This window comes from Dermacentor andersoni, chromosome 1, assembly GCF_023375885.2.
Source record: "Dermacentor andersoni chromosome 1, qqDerAnde1_hic_scaffold, whole genome shotgun sequence".
Classification (NCBI taxonomy): domain Eukaryota; kingdom Metazoa; phylum Arthropoda; class Arachnida; order Ixodida; family Ixodidae; genus Dermacentor; species Dermacentor andersoni.
Genome location: NC_092814.1, coordinates 60,506,210 through 60,531,836, shown reverse-complemented (window position 1 = coordinate 60,531,836; position 25,627 = coordinate 60,506,210). Strand labels below are relative to the sequence as shown.

Here is a 25,627-nt window from a genome sequence, read left to right as displayed (position 1 = left end):
CGTGTTCAGCCAATATAATAGCTTTAACCAAAACGTGGCTCTCGAATGACATTCATGACTCGGAACTGTTTGACGATAGCAAACAATTCACGATATACCGCTGTTACCGAACAGAGCGCCGTGGTGGCGGCGTACTTCTTGCCATTTTGAAACGCATCCCATCGTCACCCATTCACATCAGCACCAATCTGGAATGAAGTGTGGGTTACAGCAACTCTGAACCATCAAAAGGTAATTTTAGAAGTGTGCTATCGTCGACCTTCCTCGTCACCCGCATTTACCAATGAATTTCATGATGTAATTAGTTTCATTACGACAGTTTCCTTCTACACCACTTTTCTTATTTGGTGACTTCAATTTTCCTAATATAGTTTGGAACAGCGATATACGCAACTTATTATCTTCTTCTGATTCAAAAGATTCCTTCGGAATTTGTACTACATTTTCGTTAACTCAATTAGTCACACAAGCTACAAGATTAACATCCAATTCCACAAACATTCTCAATTTGATCCTAACCAATCATCCCGATTATGCCTCTGCCATCTATTACTTACCCGGTATTAAGGACCACTTCTTGCTAAATATTCACTTTAATATTCCATTTCTGAAACTTCCAAAGAGTAAAAAAAATAATTCGAGACTATAAGAGAGCTAACTTTGAAGAAATAAATAACGAGGTGAATCTATTAACATATTCTTGGGTGATCTTGAAAATCGTAGTGTGCAGTCAAACTGAAATATGTTTTCGGCAGAGGTAAATCGCTTAATCAATAAACACATCCCAACCCGTACTATAACATGCAACCCGCGCGCGCCTTGGTAGAATAATCATTTATTGTATCGACTGTATCGTTCCGCAAAGCAATCACCCACTGACTCACGTTGGAAAGCCTACATATTATCATCTAACGCCTATGTAGCCGCACTCAAATATGCTAAAGAATCATTCTTATTGACCACATTACCATCTATTTTGATAACTAACGTAAAAAAGTTTTGGCGCGTCATACATCCACCTTCCGATGGTTCTATCACTTTTAACAATTGATCTGGTAACCCTGTTCCAAAAAACCTATGCGCAACTCTCCTGAATAATAATTTTGTTAAAAATTTTTCGTGTAATGCTGAAATTCAACTACCTGTCTTGAATGACTAACTTCTTAACTATGCCTCCAGTGAATGTTGAAGTTCCCGGAGTTATTCGACTAATAGGTTCTGTGAAGATACATTCGTCACCCAGCTTTGATAACATCAGTGCTATATTTCAACAATCACTCAACACATCTACTGTTCTGTCAGAATGCAAAATAGGAAAAATATTTCCTTTGCATAAATCTGGCAGCAAAACATCGCCTACAAATTATCGCCCAATATCATTAACCAGTACCTGCTGCAAACTGCTAGAACATATTTTTACTAAACTTGTGGATTTTCTTGAATGTAATTCATTTTTTTGCCATCACAACATGGTTTTCGAAAATAATTCTCATGTGAGTCACACTTACTAATATTTACTCACAGTCTTCACCAAATACTTGACCATTCTTCTCTTGCCGATTGTATCTTCTTAGATTTTTCAAAAGCCTTTGACAAAGGGTGTCATTAACTTTTACTTTATAAACTAAGCAAATTAAACCTCGATCATAAAGTTCTAAAATGGATTGAATCATTCCTCGTTAACCGTTCTCAGTTCGTAACAGCTAATGGTCATGACTCACCTCATAGGGACGTTCAGTCCGGTGTTCCAGAAGGCTCTGTTCTGGGACCTCTATTATTCCTTATCTATATCAATGACTTACCTTCAGCAATAACTTCTGACGTATATTTATTTGCAGACTGTGTAATCCTCAGAGAAATAACTAACGAACATGACATCACCATGCTTCAGGCCGTTCTTAATAACGTCAGCAAATGGTGCCGATTGTGGCGAATGGAACTCAACATTAACAAGTGCAAATTTCTGAGAGTATCCCGATCTAAGATAACCTGCCTGTGTACTACTTGAATAACGTTGCTTTAGAATCGACAAGTTCATATAAGTACTTAGGGCTGCATATACCATAAATTAACGTGGAATCATCACGTCGGATATATAATTAACCAAGCCAACCACTTGCTGGGATACCTACGCCGTAACTTTTCTCGTGCTCCCTCTCCTTTAAAATTACTACTTTACAAACCCTGCTACGGACAAAATTAGAATACGCTGCAGCTATATGGGACCCTTTCCACGAAAACCTAATACACTCCCTTGAACTAATCCAAAACAACGCCACTCATTTTTTCTTTGGAACTACAACTATGGTGCGAGCGTATCTTCAATGAAATCGAATCTGGGTCTTCAACCGCTAGCAACACGTCAAAGAATTTCCCGCCTTTCATTTTTTCATAAGCTGTATCACCACCCTACACTTCATACAAAATTCATGTCGCGACCATATTATCTCACCGTACCGATCATCAGCATAAAGTTGGAATTGATGCATGTAAAACGACATATTTCTTACACTCATTTTTGCCACGTACGTCGAAAGATTGGAATGAACTTCCTTCTGACATTGTTTCCATTAATAACAACGATAATTTTCGAAAAGCACTAGCTAACACTGTATAATAGCAAACATTTGTACGAACTACTGTTGGTGTTTTCTTTTTTTCTTGTTTAATGTCAATTTTATGTCATGTTCTATTACTGTATTTATCATACTTTCAGCTAACATTGTATAAGTAGCAAATACTGTGTATAAGCTCGTAATTCATTTCCTGCTTATTTGTTGTATAACCCACTCCCCTCTCTAATGCCAAAAGGCCCTGAGGGTAAATAAATAAAAAAATTAAATAGGTATGTAACCATAATCTTTACCGGGAAACGCTGGCCGCAGACGCTATGCACGAAGGCAGGCTTTCTGGTAGAAACACCCCAAGATGCTCAGGTACCCCCCAAGACCCTCAGGTGCCGGCGCGCGCAAATGGAAGCCGCCGTGGCCAGCCTATGGTTGGTAGAAATGCTGGAAAATGAGTTTGAGTTTTCGCGTAATAGAATTCTTTTCTCGTATAGTCAAATTACAATATGACGCTATCATGCCTGTAGGTTGTGTGTAAGTCGTACCTCACGATTTTTCTAAGTATTTTAGCTTGAGAAATTCGATTACTTCAGTAACTTTCTTCCACCACATGGAGGGCCTGGGTATAGGTGGTTCGAAAATCCTTCTGCCGAAATGACAACCGACGCTGGACGCAGATTTCTGCAGATTTTCTGTGACATGGGGCCCTTAACGCTCTTGCGTTAAAATAACGGAAGCTGGGGCGCCAGCTAGAACGCCAGCTAGAACCTTTCGTTGGGATAGAACTAAACGAAAAATCGGATGAACTGGAGTCGAATAAATGGAAGTCTACTGTACAGTAAAAGCTCGTTAATTCGAATTCCGCGGGGATGCTATGAAAATTCGAATTATACAAAATTCGAACTAATGAAAGTCAGAGAAAAAATCGCTCGGTTAAGGCGCGTATATAGTCTAACGTGGCGTGAGCACGCGCGCACACGCTACGTCACGTTGACGTGAACGTCTATACTTCGAAGCTCTGGCGCAGCCAACGTAACCGGACGCGGCCAGCGCAGTCCGACGCGCCCGATGTCGAGATGGCTCTTGCTCCATCCGCGCGTTTGTCGCGCTGACTGGGGCAGAGAAAAAAAAAAGTCTCCGTCTCGCGCGAAAAGCGAAGCATCGATTGCGATAGAAAATTAGTAGATACCTATACGAAGTAAGGATAATAGTTTTATCGGACGTATAAACTTGTGAGCATTTGCTTACTAACTAACTTAACAAGCACTGTGTCACGCGCGCACAGGTGAGCATGAACGCATCTCGCTCGATGACCGCGGAAACTCGCTGAAAAACGCTGGAGTGAGGGCACGCAGCAGTAGCAGCGAGCGAATTGACGTTCGTACAGCCCTCGCTTTAACGCGAACGAAACGTAGAAAGCACATCGCATATGAAGCTACCGGCAATACGCGCACTCAGCAAACATCGCAGATCGCTTTGAAGATGAGGCCCACGCGGGCGCGCACTTTGGCCACGACGCAGATCGCTTTCAAGATGCGGCGGCCGCATGGCCGCGCCGTAAGCAGCAGCTGCCTCAGCCGCCGAAGATCGTCCCCCGGTCCCTCCCTCGCCTCGCGCGCGACAAGAGAGGGCGCGCACCGCCCCACCTTCCCCTCTCGCGCACGCGAGATTGAGCCGCGTTCGCCGGCTCACCCTCGCACGCTCGTACGCAAAGAACATGGCGCGCGGCGAGGGTGTTATCGTCCTTGCCGCTGATCGAAAAAGCAAAGCTGCGCGACCCGCGCGGCGACGCCAGCGTGCTCCCGCGCACTAGCACTCTCCCCATCCACGATGATGCGGAGTTCGAATTATCGGTGGCGGTGCGGATTTCAGTGTGAATTAGCGGGATGTGTTACATATCGCTTTCAGTACATTGTGGGACGGACCGCGGCAACTAGTTCGAATTATCCGAAATTTCGAATTAACGAGTAGTGAATTAACAAGCTTTTACTGTATTTAAAAAAAAAACACAAGAAGAAAAATGACAGATGTGTCTGGCGATCCCTCTTTCTTCCATTGTCAAATGCAAGTAGTAATGTGCACGAGGCTGCTTCACAAGACGTGTGATGCTTATTTTTTTATCTTGGAGGCGCTGGTTGACATACACAGTCAACATCAGATTTTTGGGACTCCCTAGGGGCCTCGAAAACGTCCTAATAACTGAAAGCATGCCTTTTACTGCCCCCAAGGACTCAAATCACCACAGGCACGTCCAAAATAGCACTGAAGGCCTGCAAGTACACTTATTAGGCGTATTGGTGCTCGTGCTTTGGCAGGAGACGAACGCATATACAAAGTGTTTCACCTAACTTGAATGAAACCAATGACATATGGTTTGCCAGTATTTTTTATGTTGCACTTAATTAGTGAATTAACTAAGATCAATTATGCAAATTATTTAATATTAACTTTAGCGCCATGTGCGTTTTATTGCATTGTAGAGGACACTCGAATACAACCAATCCAATTTTTCGTGGCAACGTACATGCTGTGTGGTGTTTTTTTCCGGCGTTTAAAGAACAAGTATGAAATAAAACCATGTGACTGCGCTCATGTGCTACCACATTTCAGCACCCTCAAATGCGCTACATGCAGAAGAACCGTGCGTGCGGATCATGGCGAAGTGAGCGGCTGCAGCTCTAGGCAACAGCTTCACAGTGTGACAGCATCTTTGACGATAGCACACGGAAAGGAAGCACCGCCGTCCCTGATAAGCCAAAAGCTCAACGCACTGTTAAGCACACTGCAATACGATAGCGCGCAAGCGCAGTCACGTGGTCTTATTTCAAATTTCGCAGGCGTTCTTTAAACGCTGGAAAAAAATTGCCCAGCATGTAGGTTGTCACAAAAAGTTGGATCGGTCGTTTCTGAACCCCCTTTACAACCTAATGAAACGCACTTTGCCCTAAAAATAATATTTAAGAAATTGGATAATTCATTTTAGTTAATTAACTAATTAAGCACAATATAAAAGATATCCTAAGGAAAGCTACATGACGGCAAATCATGTCGGTCTCATTCAGTTGCGGTTAACCACTTTTTTTAAATCCTTGGTTCAAATTATGTGAAACACTCCGTATAGTTAAGACGATGAGCAAAACGAGAACAAGGTGAAAGCATGAGCTAGTGCTTTCACTTTGTTCTCGTTTTGCTTATCGTCTTGAATTTCCATCTCCCACCCTTCCCATGTTTTCCCTGAACCCTGTATAATTAAGGAATATAGGGTCCTGAATATTTGGCTGTGCGTGTTCAAAAAAAAGATTTTGCACTCACCACTGCACTTGCTCAAATTTTGCAGAACGATCGCATTTTGTCGTCAGATTTGTTTAGCATAACACTTGGCACGATTAGTCGCCTGTTTTTTAAAACAAAAATGAGAAACTCTTTTCGCCTATGGGAAAAATGGCATCTGAAAAGCCGGCCTTGGCACAGACTTGTGTCGCAGCCTGCTGGCAGTAGCAGGAAGGAGCTGCTTAGACGAAACGGCATCTTGAAATCGGCCGCTTACGCAGCGGCAGCTCCCTCCTGCTGCTGCCGGCAAGTGGCAACTCAAGTCTGTGCCAGGGCTGGCTTTTCAGAAGCCATTTTTCCCGTAGGCAAAAACAGTTGCGCATTTTTGTCTTAAAAAACAGGCGACCAATCGTGCCAAGTGTTTACTAAACGAAGTCGATGACAAGATGCGATCATTCCGCAAAATTTGAGCAAGAACAGTGCAGCGGTGAGCGCAAAATCTTTTTTTGAACACGCGCAGCCAAATGTTCAGGACCCTGTACACACCGTGTCCCGTAACAATTGCCCCTTCCTACTCTTAGTATACTTCATTGCAATATTTCGCATATACTTCACTGCGTAACGTTGCTGTACCGATGCGGATCTTTAAGCAGCGACTCTTTTAAATGAAAAACATAGCACCGAACTGCAGGAAGCTTGATAGCGAACGTCGAAGCAGTTGGGCCTAACGACAGCCCAAATCCACTATGGCTGTCAGCGCATCGGCATGCAAGGGCGCTGGTTCGAGGCTGCACAGAATGGCGCAGAATGACCACAGAACGGCAGCGGTGGTGGCTTTGATCAATGCTATTTCGGACCTGCGGTCATGGCAAAAAAGCCCAAAAAATCGAACGGCAAAGGGTTCTCGCATCTGAAATTTCAGACGTTCTTAGAGACTGACTCTATGGGGTACTGCGGCGGTGCCATGAAGGCGTCTGAAAAATCGGGCGTCTGAAAAATTGCTTGTTGACTGTATTATCATATGCATCTTGAGCGTTTCTAGCCGTGTTTACATGGATACGGCAGAAGCGAATCGTATTTATCGTATTGCATATATTCATACGCCACAGTTTACATGAATGCACATTATGTTGTCCTAAAGACTTTACGTTGTCCTGCAAACTAACGGTACCTAGCGTCATATATTAAAGTTAGCGCTCTCACTTCCAATAGGCCTGCTTTTTCTGCCGTGTTGTGAAATGCCCCCAAAATATCCACACAGTAACGGCTACATTCGTCAGATTCCTCTTCATTTGTCACTAATTTACCCAACGTTTATTTTACAGTAACATACCGTAGTCTATCAGAATAATAAAATTTTCCACAATGTCAGCAGTGGTTGCCATGTCTATAGTCGGATACAACTTTAGAAAAAAGGGGAGGCCCCGCCCAGATGACCGAAGCGTGACGTCCGATTGCCTCCGCGACTAAAATAATCCCTCTAAAGAAATCATGCTTCTGAAACGCGCAATTCTCGGTATAAATAAAGACTTGTATTTTGATGACTGGTTTAGTAGAGCTCTCATGTGCTACAGCACATGCCGGATCGTGACAGCAAAATAACCCCGTGCCTTCCACAACGCTGCCCGTCTGCTCTTTAGCTTCATTGCAAGTGACGAAAGTAGAAAGCGCAGCTCTGCATGGCTTTTGCGCTTGTTTATATGTACACAGCACATTTACTACTCCTGTTCCGAGCTTCAAATGAATCAGTTGATATTGAACAAGTACTTATATAAAACAATGCATTTATCACAAACAAACTCAAGATGCTTGGTGTCAGCGAAAGCACAGTGTTCAAGGTGAGGAGGGAGGTCAAAGCTTCGCATATTTCGGGTGGCAAACTGTCGACACCCTCGCGAAAGCGCCCACGAAATGTGGAGAAAAGAAGACACAGCACGAAGTATTACACGTTGTGCGCGCCAAGGTCGTGTGCGGGATTTCTTTCGCCACGAGATATCGACGGTCGTGAAGATCACTAACGAGTTCTCGAAGCGTATATGGTGTTATATTTGTGCCCTGGGATTTGCCTGACGGAAGGCAGTGCTATGGTGTGTCGACCGTGGAGGCAGCATACATCCCCGCATGGTGCCTGCTTCGGGCACACGACTACGTGCACGGCTCGGGTTTCCTCGCGGCTGCGCGGCGTCCACGACTGAAGCGGCCACCGGATCACGGACTGCTATTCGGCCCCTACCCGTGCCGGCAGCAATGCAACCCCCCCCCCCCCCCCCCCCTCCTATGTCCGGCGGCGCCTGCACCACGAACGACTCCCGCTGTGTTTGGGACGGTTTCCAAAGGAGGGCTGTGTTTCGACCCCGTGCCTTGCAGTTGGTTCCCTTTGTCCTATGCCGGCCATAAAACTTCCTCGGCGCACCATTCTGACAGACTGCCAGATCGGCCCGACGCCGCAGCACGGTTCGATAAAGCGCCGGCCACCGAGAGCCGCGTTATAAAGGACCACGGAGGCTGCCCGGCCACTCTCTCTCTCGACCTTGTTTCGTCCTTAGGGGCTGTCTGGGGAATCTGGGGACTGAGGGGTGTTATTTAAGCAGCTTGCAGCTGCTCTGTTGGTCTCTCTCCTGATAACGACGACAACATGTAAACATTGTATAAAGAATTCTTCGCCGAGAAAGCTCTCCTCATCTCTGACTCTGCGTGAAGTGGGGTCCAGACCTCCTGCCGGCCAAACATACCTCGGCACACGCAGTAATGAATCTCCCATCACTGAAGCGGTGAACTGTGCGTCCCCTGCTTGTCGGGATCTGATTCAAGCACAAGAAGAGGAGCCGCAATTCGTTGCTTATCGACCGGGATGACATCGCTGAATGGTGGAATTGCTACCTTATTGACATGGAACGCTACAGGCAGAAGGCCGAAAGATCTTTTTCCTGGACGAGACATGGGTGACGGTGGGACACACGGGGTCGATCGTGTGGACAGACATCGTGGTGCAGAAGCACGGAAGCCTATACGCTCGAGCTAATAGCCTGTCGACGGGTCTGAAACAACCTTCTGGAAAAGGCCAGCGCATGATTGTGACGCACATCGGCAGCGAGGATGGCTTCGTCGACTGCTGCTTAGATAGACTCCGTGGCCAAAAAACAGGCAACTACCCCGAAGAAATCGACGGCAATCGCTTCAAGGGATGGTTTAATGATGTTCTGCAGAAGTTGCCTGCTGGTAGCGTCATTGTTTTCAACAATGCACCTTATCATTCCCGGAGAGAAGAGAAATTGCCAACGACAGCTTGGAAGAAGGAAAAAATACAGGAGTGGCTCAAAAGCAAAAACATCACCTACAGCGAAAGGATGGTTAAAAAGCAGCTGCTTGAGTTGGTAGCATCTGTAAAGCCACGCGTTCTGAGCTACATCGTAGACAGTGCAGCTGAAAGGGCTGGTTGCATTGTACTCAGGCTGCCACCGTACCACTGCAAATTTAATCCTATCGAGCTCGTGTGGGCAAAGGTGAAAAATGGAATCACTGCAGACAACAGAGACTTCAAGCTGTCCACGGTCGAAGACGTCTTGAGGGAAAAAATCAAACAGGTAACAGCAGAAGACTGGCGGAAGAACATTCGCCACGTGATGGACCTGGAGGCAAATTTCAGGCTTGATACCTCTGGAAGTGACTGCATCCAACCCATCATCATCCAAGTGGGTGAAGATGACAGTGAAGAAAGCGACTCCGACTGCGAGCTGTCCGGCATTGAGCCACTCGAAGCATAACAGCTTCTCATTAATGAAAGAACAGCCCTTATTAGGACTACCAAAATTTTGCCGGTGGGTTCACAGCAGCCAAGCATTCTCCTGTGACCTCTCAAATAAATAAACAGTTCATTTGGTGACATATTTCTTTTAATGGAAGCCCAATTCTGAAAAAGCAATGTCCTGCACAGATCGTGTTCAATATGTATAAGAATTGGCATGGAAACATGCTGAAATGCTGGAAAATCTGAATGCAAATACAGTTATTAACCCTGAATAACTATGTGGGGCCCAAAATGCTCATTCGGGCAGCCACTGTCCAGCTTCACCCGAAAAAGCAGTAGTCAACGTGAAAGTGACAGCCACTCTTAGCAGCCTGCATGCCAAAGCACATTGTGCTTTGTGTGCAGTTGTGCTGCCCCTACTGTTTTTTCCAGCCCGTTGAGATGAATAATGCCAATGTCAGAAGGCCCAAAATACTCTACTGAGCAGCCACCTGCGAGCATGACGGGCCCTGTGATGAAATAACAGTCGTCGGGGCACGCTTCAAAGGCACCTTTAGCATCTGCATTTCAAAGCGCAGCCATGTCGTAGCCATTATAGGTGAAACAGCAGTAGTGAATGCGAAAGTGACCGCCACTTTTAGCAGTTCGCATGCAAAAGCACATTCATTTGGTTGCATTCATTTTGGTTACCTGACCCAGGCAAGTAATATGAATAAGAGGACAATTATCAAACATTATTAGCTTAGTGAGGCCCAAAACACTGATTCGAGTAACTATTAATAGCAGTAGTCGCGGGCACGCTTCAAAGGCACCATTACCAGTCTGCACGTCAAAGCGCAATCAAAGAAAATCACAGCCACTGTTGGCAGCCTGCATGCAAACACACATTCATGTGGTGGCATTGTTTATTTTGGTTACCTGGCCCAGGCAAGTAATGCGAATAAGAGAACAATTATCAAACATCATTAGCTTAGCGAGGCCCAAAATACTAATTCAGGTAACTATTAATAGCAGTAGTCGAGGGCACGCTTCAAAGGCACCATTAGCAGTCTACACGTCAAAGCACAGTCAAAGCGTTGCCACTATTGGTGAAATGGCAGCAATCAACGCGAAAATAACAGCCACTGTTGGCAGCTTGCATGCAAACACACATTCATGTGGTGGCATTGTTTATTTTGGTTACCTGGCCCAGGCAAGTAATGCGAATAAGAGAACAATTATCAAACATCATTAGCTTAGCGAGGCCCAAAATACTCATTCGGGTAACTATTAATAGCAGTAGTCGAGGGCACGCTTGAAAGGCACCATTAGCAGTCTGCACGTCAAAGCGCAGTCAAAGCGTTGCCACTATTGGTGAAATGGCAGCAATCAACGCGAAAATGACAGCCACTGTTGGAAGCTTGCATGCAAACACATATTCATGTGGTGGCATTGTTTATTTTGGTTACCTGGCCCAGGCAAGTAACGCGAATAAGAGAACAATTATCAAACATCATTAGCTTAGCCAGGCCCAAAATACTCATTCGGGTAACTATTAATAGCAGTAGTCAAGGGCACGCTTGAAAGGCACCGTTTGCAGTCTGCACATCAAATCACAGTCATGCCGCAGCCATTGTTGTATTTGTTTATCTGACCGAGCAAGTAACACGAATGTAAGCACAATTATTCACCCTGAATAGATCTGCCAGCATTGTTTGTACTAAAAAATGCTGAGTGAAGTTGAATGTGTTTTATTGAGGCAATTATTTAATTCACAAGCCATCAGCATAGCGATGGACGGCCAGGTTCAGACAATGACATTTGTGAAGTAATAAATGGTGAAAGTTGCAAAAGCTCTTAGTACACTGCTTTGCTGGGCTCCATTCACTGAAGAATGTCTTTGCAACGACGAAAGCGTCAGAGAGGAAATTACATCCCACTGCACAATGTTATTCATGTTGAACATTTTTACCATCATATGTGATGGGCAGCGAAACCGTCTGTTTAGTAAGACTGAATGCATGAAAAATGCAAGAGCACAGCGAGGTGTTGTTTCGCAATATGCAGCCTTTCATGTGCACTTCTGGCGAGCTGCCACATGTACTGATTCATAAGCATGAACAGAGGTAAGAGGCAAAGTTGCTGTGCAACCCACATGACGCTTTTAAGAAAATGTATCTCTAAAGCTTTCTGTTTTCATAGGCGATCAAAATTTATCTTGAGCAAGTTGGTTAATCACATTGCAGCAACAACACAAAAAGCAAGAACAGAAAACACAGCGAGTAGGCAGATTGAGAAGAAGAGGTAGACCAGTGAGAAAGGTTTTAATGAGATGGAAGAGGCCAGCCCTGCAGTGTACAGGAGTTAGTGCTTTGAATGAGATTCATTAATGAAAATGTGTAAAGACTTTGCTGAAAGAAAACTAGCAAAAACAAATGCTAATATAGAATAAACGGACAGAAATAAGGGTAAGCGCAAACACGCATGGAAGCAGGCACACAAACGCGAAAACTAAGAAAAACTCAAATATAAAGAAATGTGGGAAATAAAAAAAAATTGACAGACGCAAGAAAACATACACACATTTACAAACAGATGCGGGTAGAGGTATTATTGGAGCGGGTTCGCAAGCTTCTGTGCCTACTTTCTCGCATGTTTTTTTTTTTTTTTTTAACCGTCTTGAAAATTTTTAATTGCAACATATCACGAGAATCGAAAAGCAACGCGAAGCTATGTTGTGGGAAACCCTATCGAGCACTGGCAACACAACTTACGCGTGACTGTCCCACAGCACGCATTGTACAGCTTGCGCGCGCGGTGAGCACTGGCGGAAAGCAATCAATCGACGGTGCTACACAACGCTCGAGCACCGCCGTTAGACGCTCGGCCATCTCACTGCTGACAACGATTCTTCACGCTAAGTTGACGGCGACAAATCTTTGCGTTGGAGGCTTCTTTTGCAAATATTTTCTGTTGAGACGCTCGTAGGTTTCATGCGCGCACACTTTTCTCATTTCTCCTGAGAATGATTTTGCTCCATCACTTCACCCCATCCGACGAGAAACGTAGTGACACAGTACACGAACACACTCGCCGCTGACAGTAGGCACCAGACTTTGGCAAACTTTTCTCGTCGTAACTTCACTCAGGAGCGAAATAAAAAAGACATGGAACAAACAGGCAGGATGTGTGTTTGCAGCGGTCGTCGTGGGATCTTGTTTTCAGGTAAAGCGTAGTGCAGCGTCAGCGATGCTCGCTGCAATGTTTCTTCGCCGGATCACGGCTTAGAATAAACGCACGCGGCACAAATGCTGCATCGTAAGCTCGCAGTAATATTTCCGGCATGATAGACAATCACAAACAGTTTGGGAATTCACTGTGACGAGGCGTTGACACGCACAGCGACGCGACCAGGCCCAGTTCGAAGTGCGGGCGGCCATCTTCTGCGGTGGCTGGGTCACCGGCCGTCCGGCGCATGACGTCGGTCCAGAGTGCGCGGCCATTGGTGGATGTTCGTGTGCATCCGCCTCGGAGGAGAAAACGCCCTTTTTTTTCTAATGTTGTATCCGACTATAGTAATAGTCAAGCGTGGCCGTCCCGGCTTCTTGTACCTCAAAGCAGACTTGGCTATGTTAACGACATAAATCAAGTAACCCACCAATGTTAATGTCATTTATTAATGACAATAACGACAGCTCCACACGCGTAATGTACCCACGAGTGAAAAGAAATCGCAAGTAGCCTGCTTTGAAAGCAGCCATTTTTGTTTTGATGTCCTGGAGTGCAGCAGCAACAACCTCCTGTTGGTTGGCCAGTTGTCATCCCACAGCAAGCACTTTCTCATGATTCTCGATATATGGTTCGGTGTTTACATGCGCCGCTAAAATGCGCATTCTCCATCTCAAACTACCCTTGTGTGGTGCATCAGATGTGATAAGCCTGCCTGGCGTATTACCTCGTTTTCATGAGATTCGATACACTTGAATGTTGATACTATACGCTTCTGTCACATTCATGTAAATGCCGCTTGTGTGTCCATCCTAGGCCTGTTAGGCATTTAGTCCTTGCCTGCTGTGATGTACTGGTTCCTGCCATATGTTCTTGCAACAAAATTATTGGAATACCAACTAGTCAATATAGTCCACCTTCTTTGAACGTAAAATAGTTGGGCAAGTCCTCTCAATGTCACAGCTATTCACATTGCGCACCAATGTCAGCACTGCATTCTCCTCCTAGCGTTTTACCGTCGTTTACATGTATACGACAGATGGGAAATGCAATGCACCTTTGTAACAGTTACGTCAACGCGGCTACTAAAAAAGCAACATGCTTTCATTCACTCAAGTCTAGCAGCCGCTGAATATACAAAGGCAAATCAGAAAGTCTTTGCCCCTATTCTTTACAAGGCCCATACTGGTAAATACAATTATATGCACTATTCTATGTACCTTACACTATTTTTCCACAGAGTACCCACACCGGTTTAGACATTTGTCCCATCGCAGCACTAAACTTGAGATGGTTGTGGTATAATTCACACTCGCATGGCCTCCTCAAACGCTCATTGTCATGCAACTCTTCACAGCCTTTTGCGAACTCACAACACCACCAACTCACACTTCTCAAAGCAAGACACCTTTCTCCATACGTGGGCTGCATTTCCCTGTGGATTTCAATGGGCATTTGTTCCTTGCTCCATAGAAAACGAATCACGCTTCGTTGTTCATACGCCGTGGATGTGTGAAGCACAACTGCCATCTTCAGCAACTGGCAGCAGCGGCGTGCCGCGGAGCTATCGCCAGATAAGGCCAGGCCAGCCCAAGAAAGGTCCACCGCTAGGAATGGACATCTCGACTTCGCATCTACAGCTGTAATTTGGCTAAAAAAAATAGGGGCTAAGACTTGGATTTGCCCACGTATTGTAGATGCTGGTGTTCACTTGAGTGTTGAGCAAGAACGAGGCATATACTATGTTTACATAGTGAAACATCATTATAATGAAACAGGATATAACAAAAATACGTAATGAGCTAAGCGAAATTCCCTTTGAACTCCCCATAGAGATTCATAGTGCAGTACATGCAATAATGAAAATCACTAAGTAATAGACGTAACTAATTCTAGGTCCCCTTTAACTTCGCTAAAACGAGGTTTTATTGTACGTATATGTATAATAATAGTATACCTTGACCACTGCTCACACAAGGTAGGAAGTGTTCATTAGTTTAACATCTGCATTTATTAATATCCTTTATGAAAGGGCATTCTTCCAGGAGAAATCGTATTTAACCAGATTTTCATAAAACTTGCTTGGGACGCGAAATCGGGAGGTATTAGGTTTTACAAAAAAGATGAAGGGCCCTTGATATATTCTACATTCTCTAAAAGCACTGAAGGGCAAGCACAGCTACTCACTTGTCATCTTCATTTTTTTCTTCTGGAACTTCAGATGCATCTTCATCTCCCACCATGCGGTCATCATGTTGGTAAAATGCACCTTTCTTGGGGATGTACTGAGGGTTGCGCTTGTCTTCATCAAAGTCCAAAACTTTATCTTGGAGGTCAGAGGGATCGACACTTTCCTGAAAAAAAAAAAAAAAAAGAAGACACCATTAGTTACATCTGATTTTCAAATTGCAGTACACGGAACCCGGGAGACATGCCTGTGGCTCAGGCACTAACAGTAGGTTCATTGTAAACCAGAACGCCCACCCACATAATAACGTATTCATAACTATGTGTCACCATTAAATAGGCACACGATCCAGAAATATGCTGACAAGGCTGAACATATTAGTTATAGCCTCCTTTTTAGTGCCACAGCAGTGGCAGAGCAGGAACAGAATACACCTGACTTATGCAAAGTGGTACTGTTCTATACAGACTCAATTCCAGACCCAATCAAGCAAGAGAGAAATGTCTCTCACTGCGGAAATAATGTAACATTAGCTTATGCAGCATTCACAAGCACAATTTAAGTGGAACTTTTTAAAGTTTTGAGGTGCATGAAGTATAGATGACCCACTGCACAGCGTACCTAACTGTACAATCAAAACTTGTGATAGTGCTGAGTTATCGATTGGAAGACTAAATTGACTCACATTTCTCCAGCAAAAAACCTACCAAAAACATACAGGCCGAACTTCTTTAATTTAAATGCACCGAAAGGAGAGCATTGATGGCATTGTGATATCACAGATTTCACAGAATTTTCAAGTAACTATTTGGATCCTTTTGTGAAAATCAAGTTCCCATGTTTTTTCTTGTTTTTTATTATTCAAATGCACTTGTGGCTTCATCAGCTAAAAGTGGCCTTTAGCAGGGGCTTCTAATACTATGACATTAGAGGGTGCTAGTGCCGAAATTTTCACCAACACATTAAAGATGCATCAGTGCATTAACACGTTCACTGCTGTGCGTTAAGGCCTGTTTTCCTGTTATGCAGCTGCAATAACTTTACAGCACATGAACGCAGAGGTATCATCTTTGTTGTACGAGGTTACAAATAGCCAGGAGCTGATGTGAAATGCTGTGACCCACCGACGACCCACGACACACTCGACGTTTGCGTTCTGTGTGCGGCATGACCCACCACTGACCCAGGCACAAAAAGCTCCTTGACTGGGCTGCCACCTGTGATTTTAAACTGAAACTTTTACAACTGTTCTTGAGCTATTTGAGGGGTGGCGTTGTTTAAACAAAGGAACGAAGTGGCAGCAGTATTTAAAGCTGTGTTGAGCCAAGAATTTTAATGCAGTTCTCAAAATACCTGTTGTTTCAGCGTATGCAGTCTTGTTGCAATAGGACACATTAACGCATCTGATAGATCCAGAAGGTTTTGTTGTTGAGTTTAATGGCACATAAGCAACTAAGGTCATCACGCACCAACCACAGCATAATGTCTATAAAAAGTTGAGTACTCTCAAAGAGTCCTTTTCTGGTAGAGGGCCCCAAGGATCCCAACAAATTAAATAAGGACCTAAGCCTTCTTTTCAGACATGAGAAGGTGTATGAGGTGTGTCACAGAATGTAAAGGAGAACAAGGTCGGGCTTTAGACGTTTTCACAAAAACTGGCTTCTTTTAAAAAGCTAAAAACATGATTGTCTCAACAAGTGCATCTTCACTTAAAATCAATGATGGATGAAAAGGACTGTGTTCACTGTAGAATGGCGTAAAATATTTTTTTTTCTCAGTGTCTCAAGTTTTTTGCATGAGAGTAAGATATGGGTTACTGTAAGTTCATCTCCGCATTTATCACAAACAGGCTTGTCTTTTTTTGTCAGCGAGAAATTATGGGTAAGGTGTGCGTGTCCAACACGGGGGTGACATAAAACAACTTCGATGAACAGTTCTTGGTGTGAACATGACTTTCACTTTTCTATGATGGGTTTTACAAGGCATAGCTTATTGTTTGTTTGATTGTTCCATGTGGACTGTCATTTATCTTTCAGTTTATGGCACACTAATTTTCATGCAGTCTCTACAAGTAATTCTTACGTTTTTGATTTCCTTATATCCAGCTTTCGCTGCGCACTCGTCTGCTTTCTCATTGCCACAGATTCCGACGTGGCTCAGCACCCAGCAAAATTTGATGTTTTGTCCCTGCCTCATGGCTCTTGTTATTTCGTGTAGGATGCCACCGATTATTGGCATAACTGCATCCATAGGCTGAAGTGCTGCAAGTATGCTTAGTGAATCTGTGTAAAGATGTTTTCAATGTTTTCATTTATTATTCTTTCCCCAGCCACAGAAATTGCATAACTCTATGCAGTAAAAATGGATGCACACTAGGGCAGCCGTACAATTTTTTCCCAGCTATTCTGTATCGCAGCACTTCCCATGTAGTGTGCAGCTTTGGAACCATCGGTATAAAATGATCTGTATTCCCCTTACTTTTCGTTTAGTGCTAAATATTCTTGCAATATATCTTCCTGCGATGTTTGTTTTTCTGGAATTATGTTAATGAGAAGTCACAGACAGAAGGCAAGCAGTACCTGGGTGGAAGTGGACTAGGTTTCTGTGCAATATTAGGCAATGTGTCCTTTAAATCTAACCCTTGGCATTTCTCTTTAAAATGGAGAAGGAGTCGTGTGATGGCCTGGGGTTTGTTTGTGGATAGTATTCAAGATGGGCACTTTGTAACTATTGGGTAACAGATATGTTTTGGCAGGGAATGGATTTTTAGAGCGTATGAGCATGTGAGCATGCTTCTGTCTGCAAGTGGGGGTTCGTTAGTTTCTACATACAAACTGGTTATGGGCGATGTCCTGTAGGCACCAGCTGACAAGCGTAAACCTAAATTGTGTACCAGGTCCAATAGTTTCAAATATAATGATCTGGCAGAACCATACACTATGCAACCATAGTCCAAGCAGGAGCGTACGAAGGAGCAGTAAATTCGTAGAAGGCATGCCCTATCAGAGCCCCAGCGTTTGAGTGAAAGGACTTTAGGTATGTTGAGTGCTCGAGAAGCCTTCTTTTTCACAGTGTTTGTGTAAGGCAGGAAAGTAAGTTTTTTGTCAAAAGTAATGCCTAGGAATTTGTGCTCATTTTTATTGGAAGTTCGGATTCATTAGGGTGTAGGGTAGGATCAGTCTGTAAACCTTGTTTCAGCGAGAACATAACAGCCACTGTTTTCTGTGGAGAAAACTGGAATCCATTTTTACCAGCCCATGTTGCTAGTTTATTGTTAACTGTACTTGCCTCTCGCATGTTGATATGTTTGAGGATGTGCAAGCTAACTGGATATCATCAATGTAAACTGAATACATAATGGATTTTGGAATTATTCTTGCTAGGGAATTCATTTTTACAACAAAGTGGGTAGTACTTAAGATACACCCTTGTGGTGCCCCATTCTCCTGACTGAAGTTCTTTGAGAGAGTTGAACCATGGCGTACATGGAAGGAACGGTTGCACAAAAAGTCACGCAGGCAGTTTAACATCTTGCCGCGAATGCCTAGATCTGCTAGGTCACGGAGAATCCTATACCTCCAGGTACGAGAAGAAAGGGGGTTAACCGAGGGGCCCGATTTTTATTAGTCATATCGTAAGAAGCCAACAAACACCGACACCAAGAACAATATAGGGGAAATTACTTGTGCTTAATAAATGAAATAAAGAAATGAAAAATTAATGGAAATGAAAGTGGCTTAAAAAGCAACTTGCCGCAGGTGGGAAACGATCCCACAACCTTCACATTACGCGAGCGATGCTCTACCAATTGAGCTACCTCCAGGTAGTATCATAAGCCTAGTCCAGATTTAAAAAAAAAACTGCAAGGTACTGTGGATGAACACCTCTCAGATTGTGTTTTCAAATCGAATAAGATTATCAGTTGTAGAGCACATTCTTTAAAAACCACACTGATGGAAGTCAAAAACAAACATCAATCAAATATTCAGAATGCTTTCAAAAGATTTCGCCAGACAGCTGGTAAGAGCTATTGGCTTATAACTTCCAGGAGATGTCGGTGGCTTTCCAGTTTTCAGAAAGGCTACAACAATATCTTCTTTCCAGGCCTCAGGTATTTTTCCTTATAACGGTATCTTGTTAAGTTTCAAGAATGCATTTACGGCAGACTCTGAAAGATGTGCCAGAGCATTTCATAGTGTATTTCATCGGGCCCTGGTGCAGTTTGTTTCCTGGCAGACAGTACTCTGCCGATTTCTTAATGAGTGATTAAACTATTATACGGCTCATTTATGCTGCCACTAGTTGAAAGCCTTTGCTTTTCAGCCATGTTTTTATATTTTAATATTGACTCAGTGTAATGTAAAGAACTAGAGACTGCAGCGAAATGTTCTCCTAATATGTTGGCCTCTTCCTCTATACTTGTTTGGATGCCGGGGGTTGTCAAGAGATGAATTGTAAATGGGAAGTAGCTACCTTGAAGCTTCCGGACCTGCTCCCACATTTTTTTAGATGTGACTCTGTAATTTATGGCAAGAAGCCAACAAACACTGACACCAAGGACAACATAGGGGAAATTAATCGTACTTAATAAATGAAATAAAGAAATGATAAATTAATGGAAATGAAAGTGGATGAAAAAACAACTTGCCGCAGGTGGGGAACGGTCCCACAACCTTCGCACAACCTTGTGGGATTGTTCCCCACCAAATGGCAACCCAAAAACAGAATGGGTGACCATAAAAGAGGGAAAAGGGAGAAAAGGGAATAGATTTTTGGTGCAAGCTATACATGCAAAAATACAGGATTATCCAATTTCATTACTGCAGAGATAACTGCTTTTTTTGCAGACCAGCAGGCCACACAACTACTGGCTTTTTACAAAGTGCCCAAGTAAGCCCTAATGCGCAACAGTTCAGGCAGGGGTTATGAAACGGTGCAGAAACATGACAGTTTAAGGACCCAGACAATTATTTGTTAAACTGCAGGGCGCAGACCCTTTGTTCATCCGGTCCCTGCACTGTTTCACATGCAAAACAGTGCACAAATTAGTCTATATCAGCACTCCTTGCACTAATTAGTCCAGAGAAGCACTCCTCTACACACCAAGGACATGCACCTGTGGGTCTGTGAAGCACACACCACATTAGGAAGTATGTTGACAGTCAGACAATCTTATGTACAGCGTCACCCCCAACTACAACCACTAACACATCCCAGCCTACCTGGCCATCACCTTGCTGCCGCTCTCCTTTGAGACAATCCTCGTCTTCTTCCTCCTCGTCAAGACCATCCTCCAGTTCATCTTCCAAGCCACGTATGCCTTCATTAATGCCACTGTCATTATCAAGATCATCCCTGTCTAATCGTGGATGCAATTCAAGTTCCTCATCGAAGTCCTCATGATCAGAGCCAATGTCAATGCGGCCAGGACTGTCCAGTGAGTCAGCAGTAGCTTCTTGACCACCTTCTAAGTCGGTGCCAGCTGCAGCCTCGCCAGCCATGGACAGGACACTTGAGCCTTCTTCGTACTCCTGGAGGCAAAAAGATCAACATGGTCTACAGCAATTTCTAGATAGGCTAAAAAGGAGGTGAGCTTTCATGAAGTATTAAGGCACAAGGCTCTGCAAATAATAAAACAAAACAAAAACTGACAAAAACTCGATTCTAAAAACAACATGTGCACTACTGGAAAAGTATCAGTTGTGGCACATGTTTATCATTGCAGCCACTCACAAATATATGCACTAATCACTCTCAAGCCTTTCATACCACAAACTATAGCCACATACCTTTACACCACAATTCCCAAGAACTACAGGTAACAGATGGGACAAGAAGCTTTGAGATTCACAGGCTTTTTTTTAACACTGAGAAAAACACTATGCAGCACATACGTTGCCACAAAAAAAAAAAAAAAGGTTGATCAGTTGTTTCTGAACCTGCTCTACAATGCAACGAAATGCACTTGGCCCTAACGTGAATAGTAAACACTTTGAATAATTGCTCTCAGTTAACTAATTAAGCGGGATATAAAAAACATTTTGAGGAGCCCCACATGATGGCAAACCATATGTCGTTTGTTTCATTCAGCTGTGGTCAACCACTCTTAAAATCCTTGGGTCAAGTTACGTGAACCACCCTGTAGATTGAAGGAAGTACAAGCCTACACTCCATCAAGTCATGACGATGAAGTAATATAACAGCTTTATGAGGATGTGGAATTAGCAATGAGAAAGGTGCAATCTCAGTACACTGCAGTCAAGGGCGACTTCGATGCAAAAGCGAGGAAAAAGCAGGCTGGGGAACATGCAATTAATTGGCAAAAACGGCATCAACTCAAAGAATAGTAGAGGTGAGATGTTGGTAGAATTCATCAAAAGTAATTGACTCTGAATACTGAATACTTATTTCCGGAAGCACAATAACAGGAAGCAGATCTGGAAAAGCCCTAATGAGGAAACATGAAATAAAATTGATTTCATACTACTATGTGCCAAACGCCACATAGTGCAGGATGTAAAAGTGTTAGGGAGGATAAATGGCAGTGATCATAGGTTAGTGAGATCTAGGATTATTCTCAATTTGGAGACAGAGCAAAATTAGTCAAGAAAAACGCCCATCTAGGCGCAGTATGGGTAAAAGACAAACTAAGGCTGGTGCTCGCAAATAAATATGCATCTTTAAAACAGGAATATGAAGATAAGATAAAAGTAATTAATAAAATCGTAACTAGGCTGATTTCAGTAGCAGCGATTGGAGTGGGAGGTAAAGGCATCAAGGGAACAAGACGCAAGCTCCTCCAAAGTAACGAAAAACCATGGAAGTGTTAACTGAAGAGATCAGATAGAATTCACTGAAGTGTCAAAGCTGATAAACAAGAAGAAAGTAAGTGATATTCAAAATTTTAACATCAGAAAGGTAGAGGAGGCAGTAAAAAATGAGGGTAACATTAAATCATTAAGAAATCTTGGCATAGGAAATAACACACAAAGATAAGCCAGGTAATGTCATCAGTAATTTCGAAAGGCAGCAGAGAACTTCTATACTGATCTGTACAGCAACCAGAGCAGCCACATAGAGGGGATATGGAGCCTGCGACCCTTTACACGCAATGCCTTAACACTTCAAGTGTACTTGAGACTTGGAAGAATGCCAACACTATACTAATTCATAAAAATGGAGACGTTAAAGAATTTTATAATTATGGGTCCGTTAGCTTGCTTTTAGTATTGTATAAAATGTTCACAAAGGTAATTTCCAATAGAATAGCGGTAACATTTGGCTTTAGTCAACCAAGAGAACAGGCTGGCTTCAGGAAGAGGTATTCTACAATAGATCCCATCCATGTCATCAATCAGATAAATGAGAAATCTGAAGAGTACAACCAACCACCCTACAAACCTTTTTTTCATGGGTGTCGCCATACTGCATAGACAGTGGCGCCATCTATGAGCAGTCAGCATGCTGGCTTGGGTGAATGCTCCATCTTCTATGCCAGATGTATGCTTGGTGGCAACTTTCGGCACTTGTTTATGCACTTGCGCTGTCTATTTGGTTTGACATGGGGTTTTCTAAATGAGAAACTGTTCTGTGAGACACACTGAAGTGATTTAAGTTGGCCTGGCTGGTGTTTCTGCTAGCGTTGAGGAGGACGGACTGGCAAGTGTAATGTGTGCACACATGTCTGAGCCTACAATCAGCCTTGGAGCTTAGTTGTACCATTCTATAAATTTATTTCCTGAATGTGACCTTACTGCAGCATTCCCACGGCAATTCTACACTGTGGTTTAACAGCAACAAGTAATTAAGAAACATACGCAATGATCGTAACAGCGCAAGTACCATTCTATGGAATAAGTTCTGCTGTTTGCTTTGACAAGCATCCATTTGATATCTGAAGATACACTATGCGACTACCTCATTTTCTGGACACGCTTTCCGCTTGTGGTGGGCACGGCCCAACTCTGCAGATGAAGGCAACTAAACCATTTGTCCTGTTTTTGCAGGCCTTGCTGTGCAATGTACCAGCAGCTGTTCACAATTCAAATACGGGCCTTATCGGAAGCTACTCTGGTGTTAACACGCTCCGGCCTACGTGGGACTTGCCCATCGACGATGGACTGGCGCATGCGTGCGGAACCCAGACAGTGGAAGCGTTGACACCCCCCGGAGCGGACTACATAAGGCCCGTCTTCCTAAGACCTTCTTGTGGGCACAGCACAATTCTGCAGATGAAGGCAACTAAACCATTCATCCCATTTTTGCAGGTTAGTAAATTTGGAAAATGTTGCAGAAGGGCAAATAAGTTCATTATTGTGCTGTGCCCCAAAGTGCTTGCTACGAATGCTTTGCAGTGTCTCTATGTTGTTGCTGTTGGCCAGAGATGTTGAGCTAAATCCCGGATCTGAGGAAATGGAAAAAATGCTTAAAGAACTCATGAAGGGGCAGATGATGATAGCTGAAGACATTCATCAGATTAAAGCAAATAACACCGTGTTTTCAAAGCAACTCGATGAAATCAACCACAATATTTCCCAAATAGAAACAGCCGTCAAAAATGTAGAAAAAAATGCGGAAAAGATCACTCAGTTGGACGAACAGATAGCTAGCTTGCGAAATACTTTAGCTTCTCAACAGTGTAAGTTAGTTTATTTTGAAGATCGGAGACGTCAAAAAAATTTTATTTTATTTGGAATTCCTGAGGTACTCAGCAAAACTAATGACTACTTAAAAGCGAAAGTTCTTACAGGTATATTCGAAAAACGTCTAGCTGTCATGGTTAAAACAATTTACCGAATACACAGACTTGGGAAAAAAATGTAAGGATAAGACTCTCCCAGTAATTATGCAATTTTTTTACTTCAACGAAAAGGTCACGATATTTAAGAATTGCAGAAAGTTAAAGGGCAGTGATATTTCCATCGCAAGTGATCTTTCACAAAGTACTCTACAAAGACAGCGAAAACTATGGGAAAGTACTAAGGCGGAAAGAGCAAGGGGAGTGAAAGTAAAGCTGGTGCATGATAGAATTACAGTGGAAAAAAAAAAATTCATGTAGGACGACGCAAAGAATTGCAAGGTTAAAATAGGCACGGAAAGACCCGAGGCAAACGATTCCGCTTGACGATGTGATAACGACGCGGGAGAGTTAATCTTGATCAACCCAAATGTGCGTAGCATAGAAAACATAACTTTTCGAATATAACCCAGATATATTTATTATCACTGAAACCTGGCTGCGACCAGAAATTCAGGACTGCAAAATAATACCCACGGCATACAGTATGATTCGAAAAGACCGCGATATGTGAGGAGGGGGTGTTGCTATAATTTTTAAGTAAATAATAAAGCTTGTACCGATGCAAAATAGCCCTGATAATGAGAGTATCTGGTGTTCAACAGTACTGTGTGGAGTACCCTGTGTCATTGGTGCTGCTTACAGGCCACCCAATGCTCCAGACTCGTTCTTGAAATCAATCCAAGACTTCCTGTGCACTGGTATATCCCGTAATACTCTACTAATTATAGCCGCCGATTTCAACCTGCCTGGTATAGAATGGGATAAATTTTTAATAAGCTCTACTGATTTTAAAAATAGTGAAGTTTGTTTGAAATAGCATTCACACATGAGCTTACACAGTGTGTACATGCTGCAACAAGGGTTGGTGCAACATTGGAATCCGTTCTTGATCTTGTGTTTCTGGATAGTCGATTGTCTGAATGCGATGTTGAAATCAATGATGGTCTTTCCCATCATAAACTTGTTTTGGTTTGTATAAAAAAGGCGTTGTCAGCTAAGGTTGGTAAGAGACTAACTTTTACCTGCAGAAACTTCTCATGAGCTGATGATGTCAGTATCCTTGATTACTTAAGAGATTCATTATGCAAAAAAGAAGTGAGGCGTGCAGACAGGACACTATGTCGGCGTTCGTGTTGTCCACTTCTCTACTCTTGTGTCCTGTCTGCACGCCTCACTTCATTTTTGCATAATGAATCCTTACCAACTAGCTCAGCTGTCTGTTGTTCTACTTAGAGATGTAAAGGTAATAATTTAATCTGGAGATTGACGTTGATGTGCTGTGCAGCCGCTTTAAAGAAATAGTAAATTATTGTATGGAAAACTCCATTCCCTTACGAGTAAAAACAATTAGGAAACATAATCCTTGATAAATAGAGAAATGATTTAAAGTGGAAAATAAAGCATAAGAGAAGGAAAACGCACAGGAATCCATCAGACGTTAAGGATCTTTTGCTTATGCTTAAAGGGACACTAAAGCGAAACAATAAATCAGTTGAGCCTAATAAAGCATTGTTTGAGAACTCTGCAGGCAGTCATTTCAAAATAATAGTTTGATTATTAGATGAGAAAATGAAGGTCCAAGTACCAGTATTTGAATTTTGCGCCGAAACTTCGACGCCAGTACGTCAGTGCAACGTCAAGGATCCCAAAGTATGTTTTCGCATTTGGGCTGCGTTGGCTGAGTAAAGGTTCCCGAAACTTGCCATGTTTAACATCTGGTTCCTTTAGAACACGATGTGGTCAATCTGTACCGCTACATAATTAAATAGACCCTAGAAGATGCCATCAAAATTCATGACGTCACAGCAACCAGGTGCGGAAACTTCAAGGAGGCGTCGTCACCCGTC

The 25,627-nt window shown here is 43.2% G+C and overlaps 1 protein-coding gene across 5 annotated transcripts in view; it reads right to left on the bottom strand.

Moving 5' to 3' along the window:
* The window catches only part of LOC126545637 (uncharacterized), a 152,116-nt gene that overhangs the window by 86,665 nt on the left and 39,824 nt on the right, over window positions 1–25,627 (bottom strand). For all 5 annotated transcript variants that reach the window (XM_050193563.2, XM_055061540.1, XM_055061539.1 and 2 more), the window contains exons 3-4: window positions 20,203–20,511; window positions 14,980–15,146 (exon numbers count right to left, since the gene is read on the bottom strand). In XM_050193563.2, coding sequence (XP_050049520.1) covers window positions 14,980–15,146; window positions 20,203–20,511 — 476 coding nt within the window. The remainder of the gene's footprint in view (window positions 1–14,979; window positions 15,147–20,202; window positions 20,512–25,627) is intronic.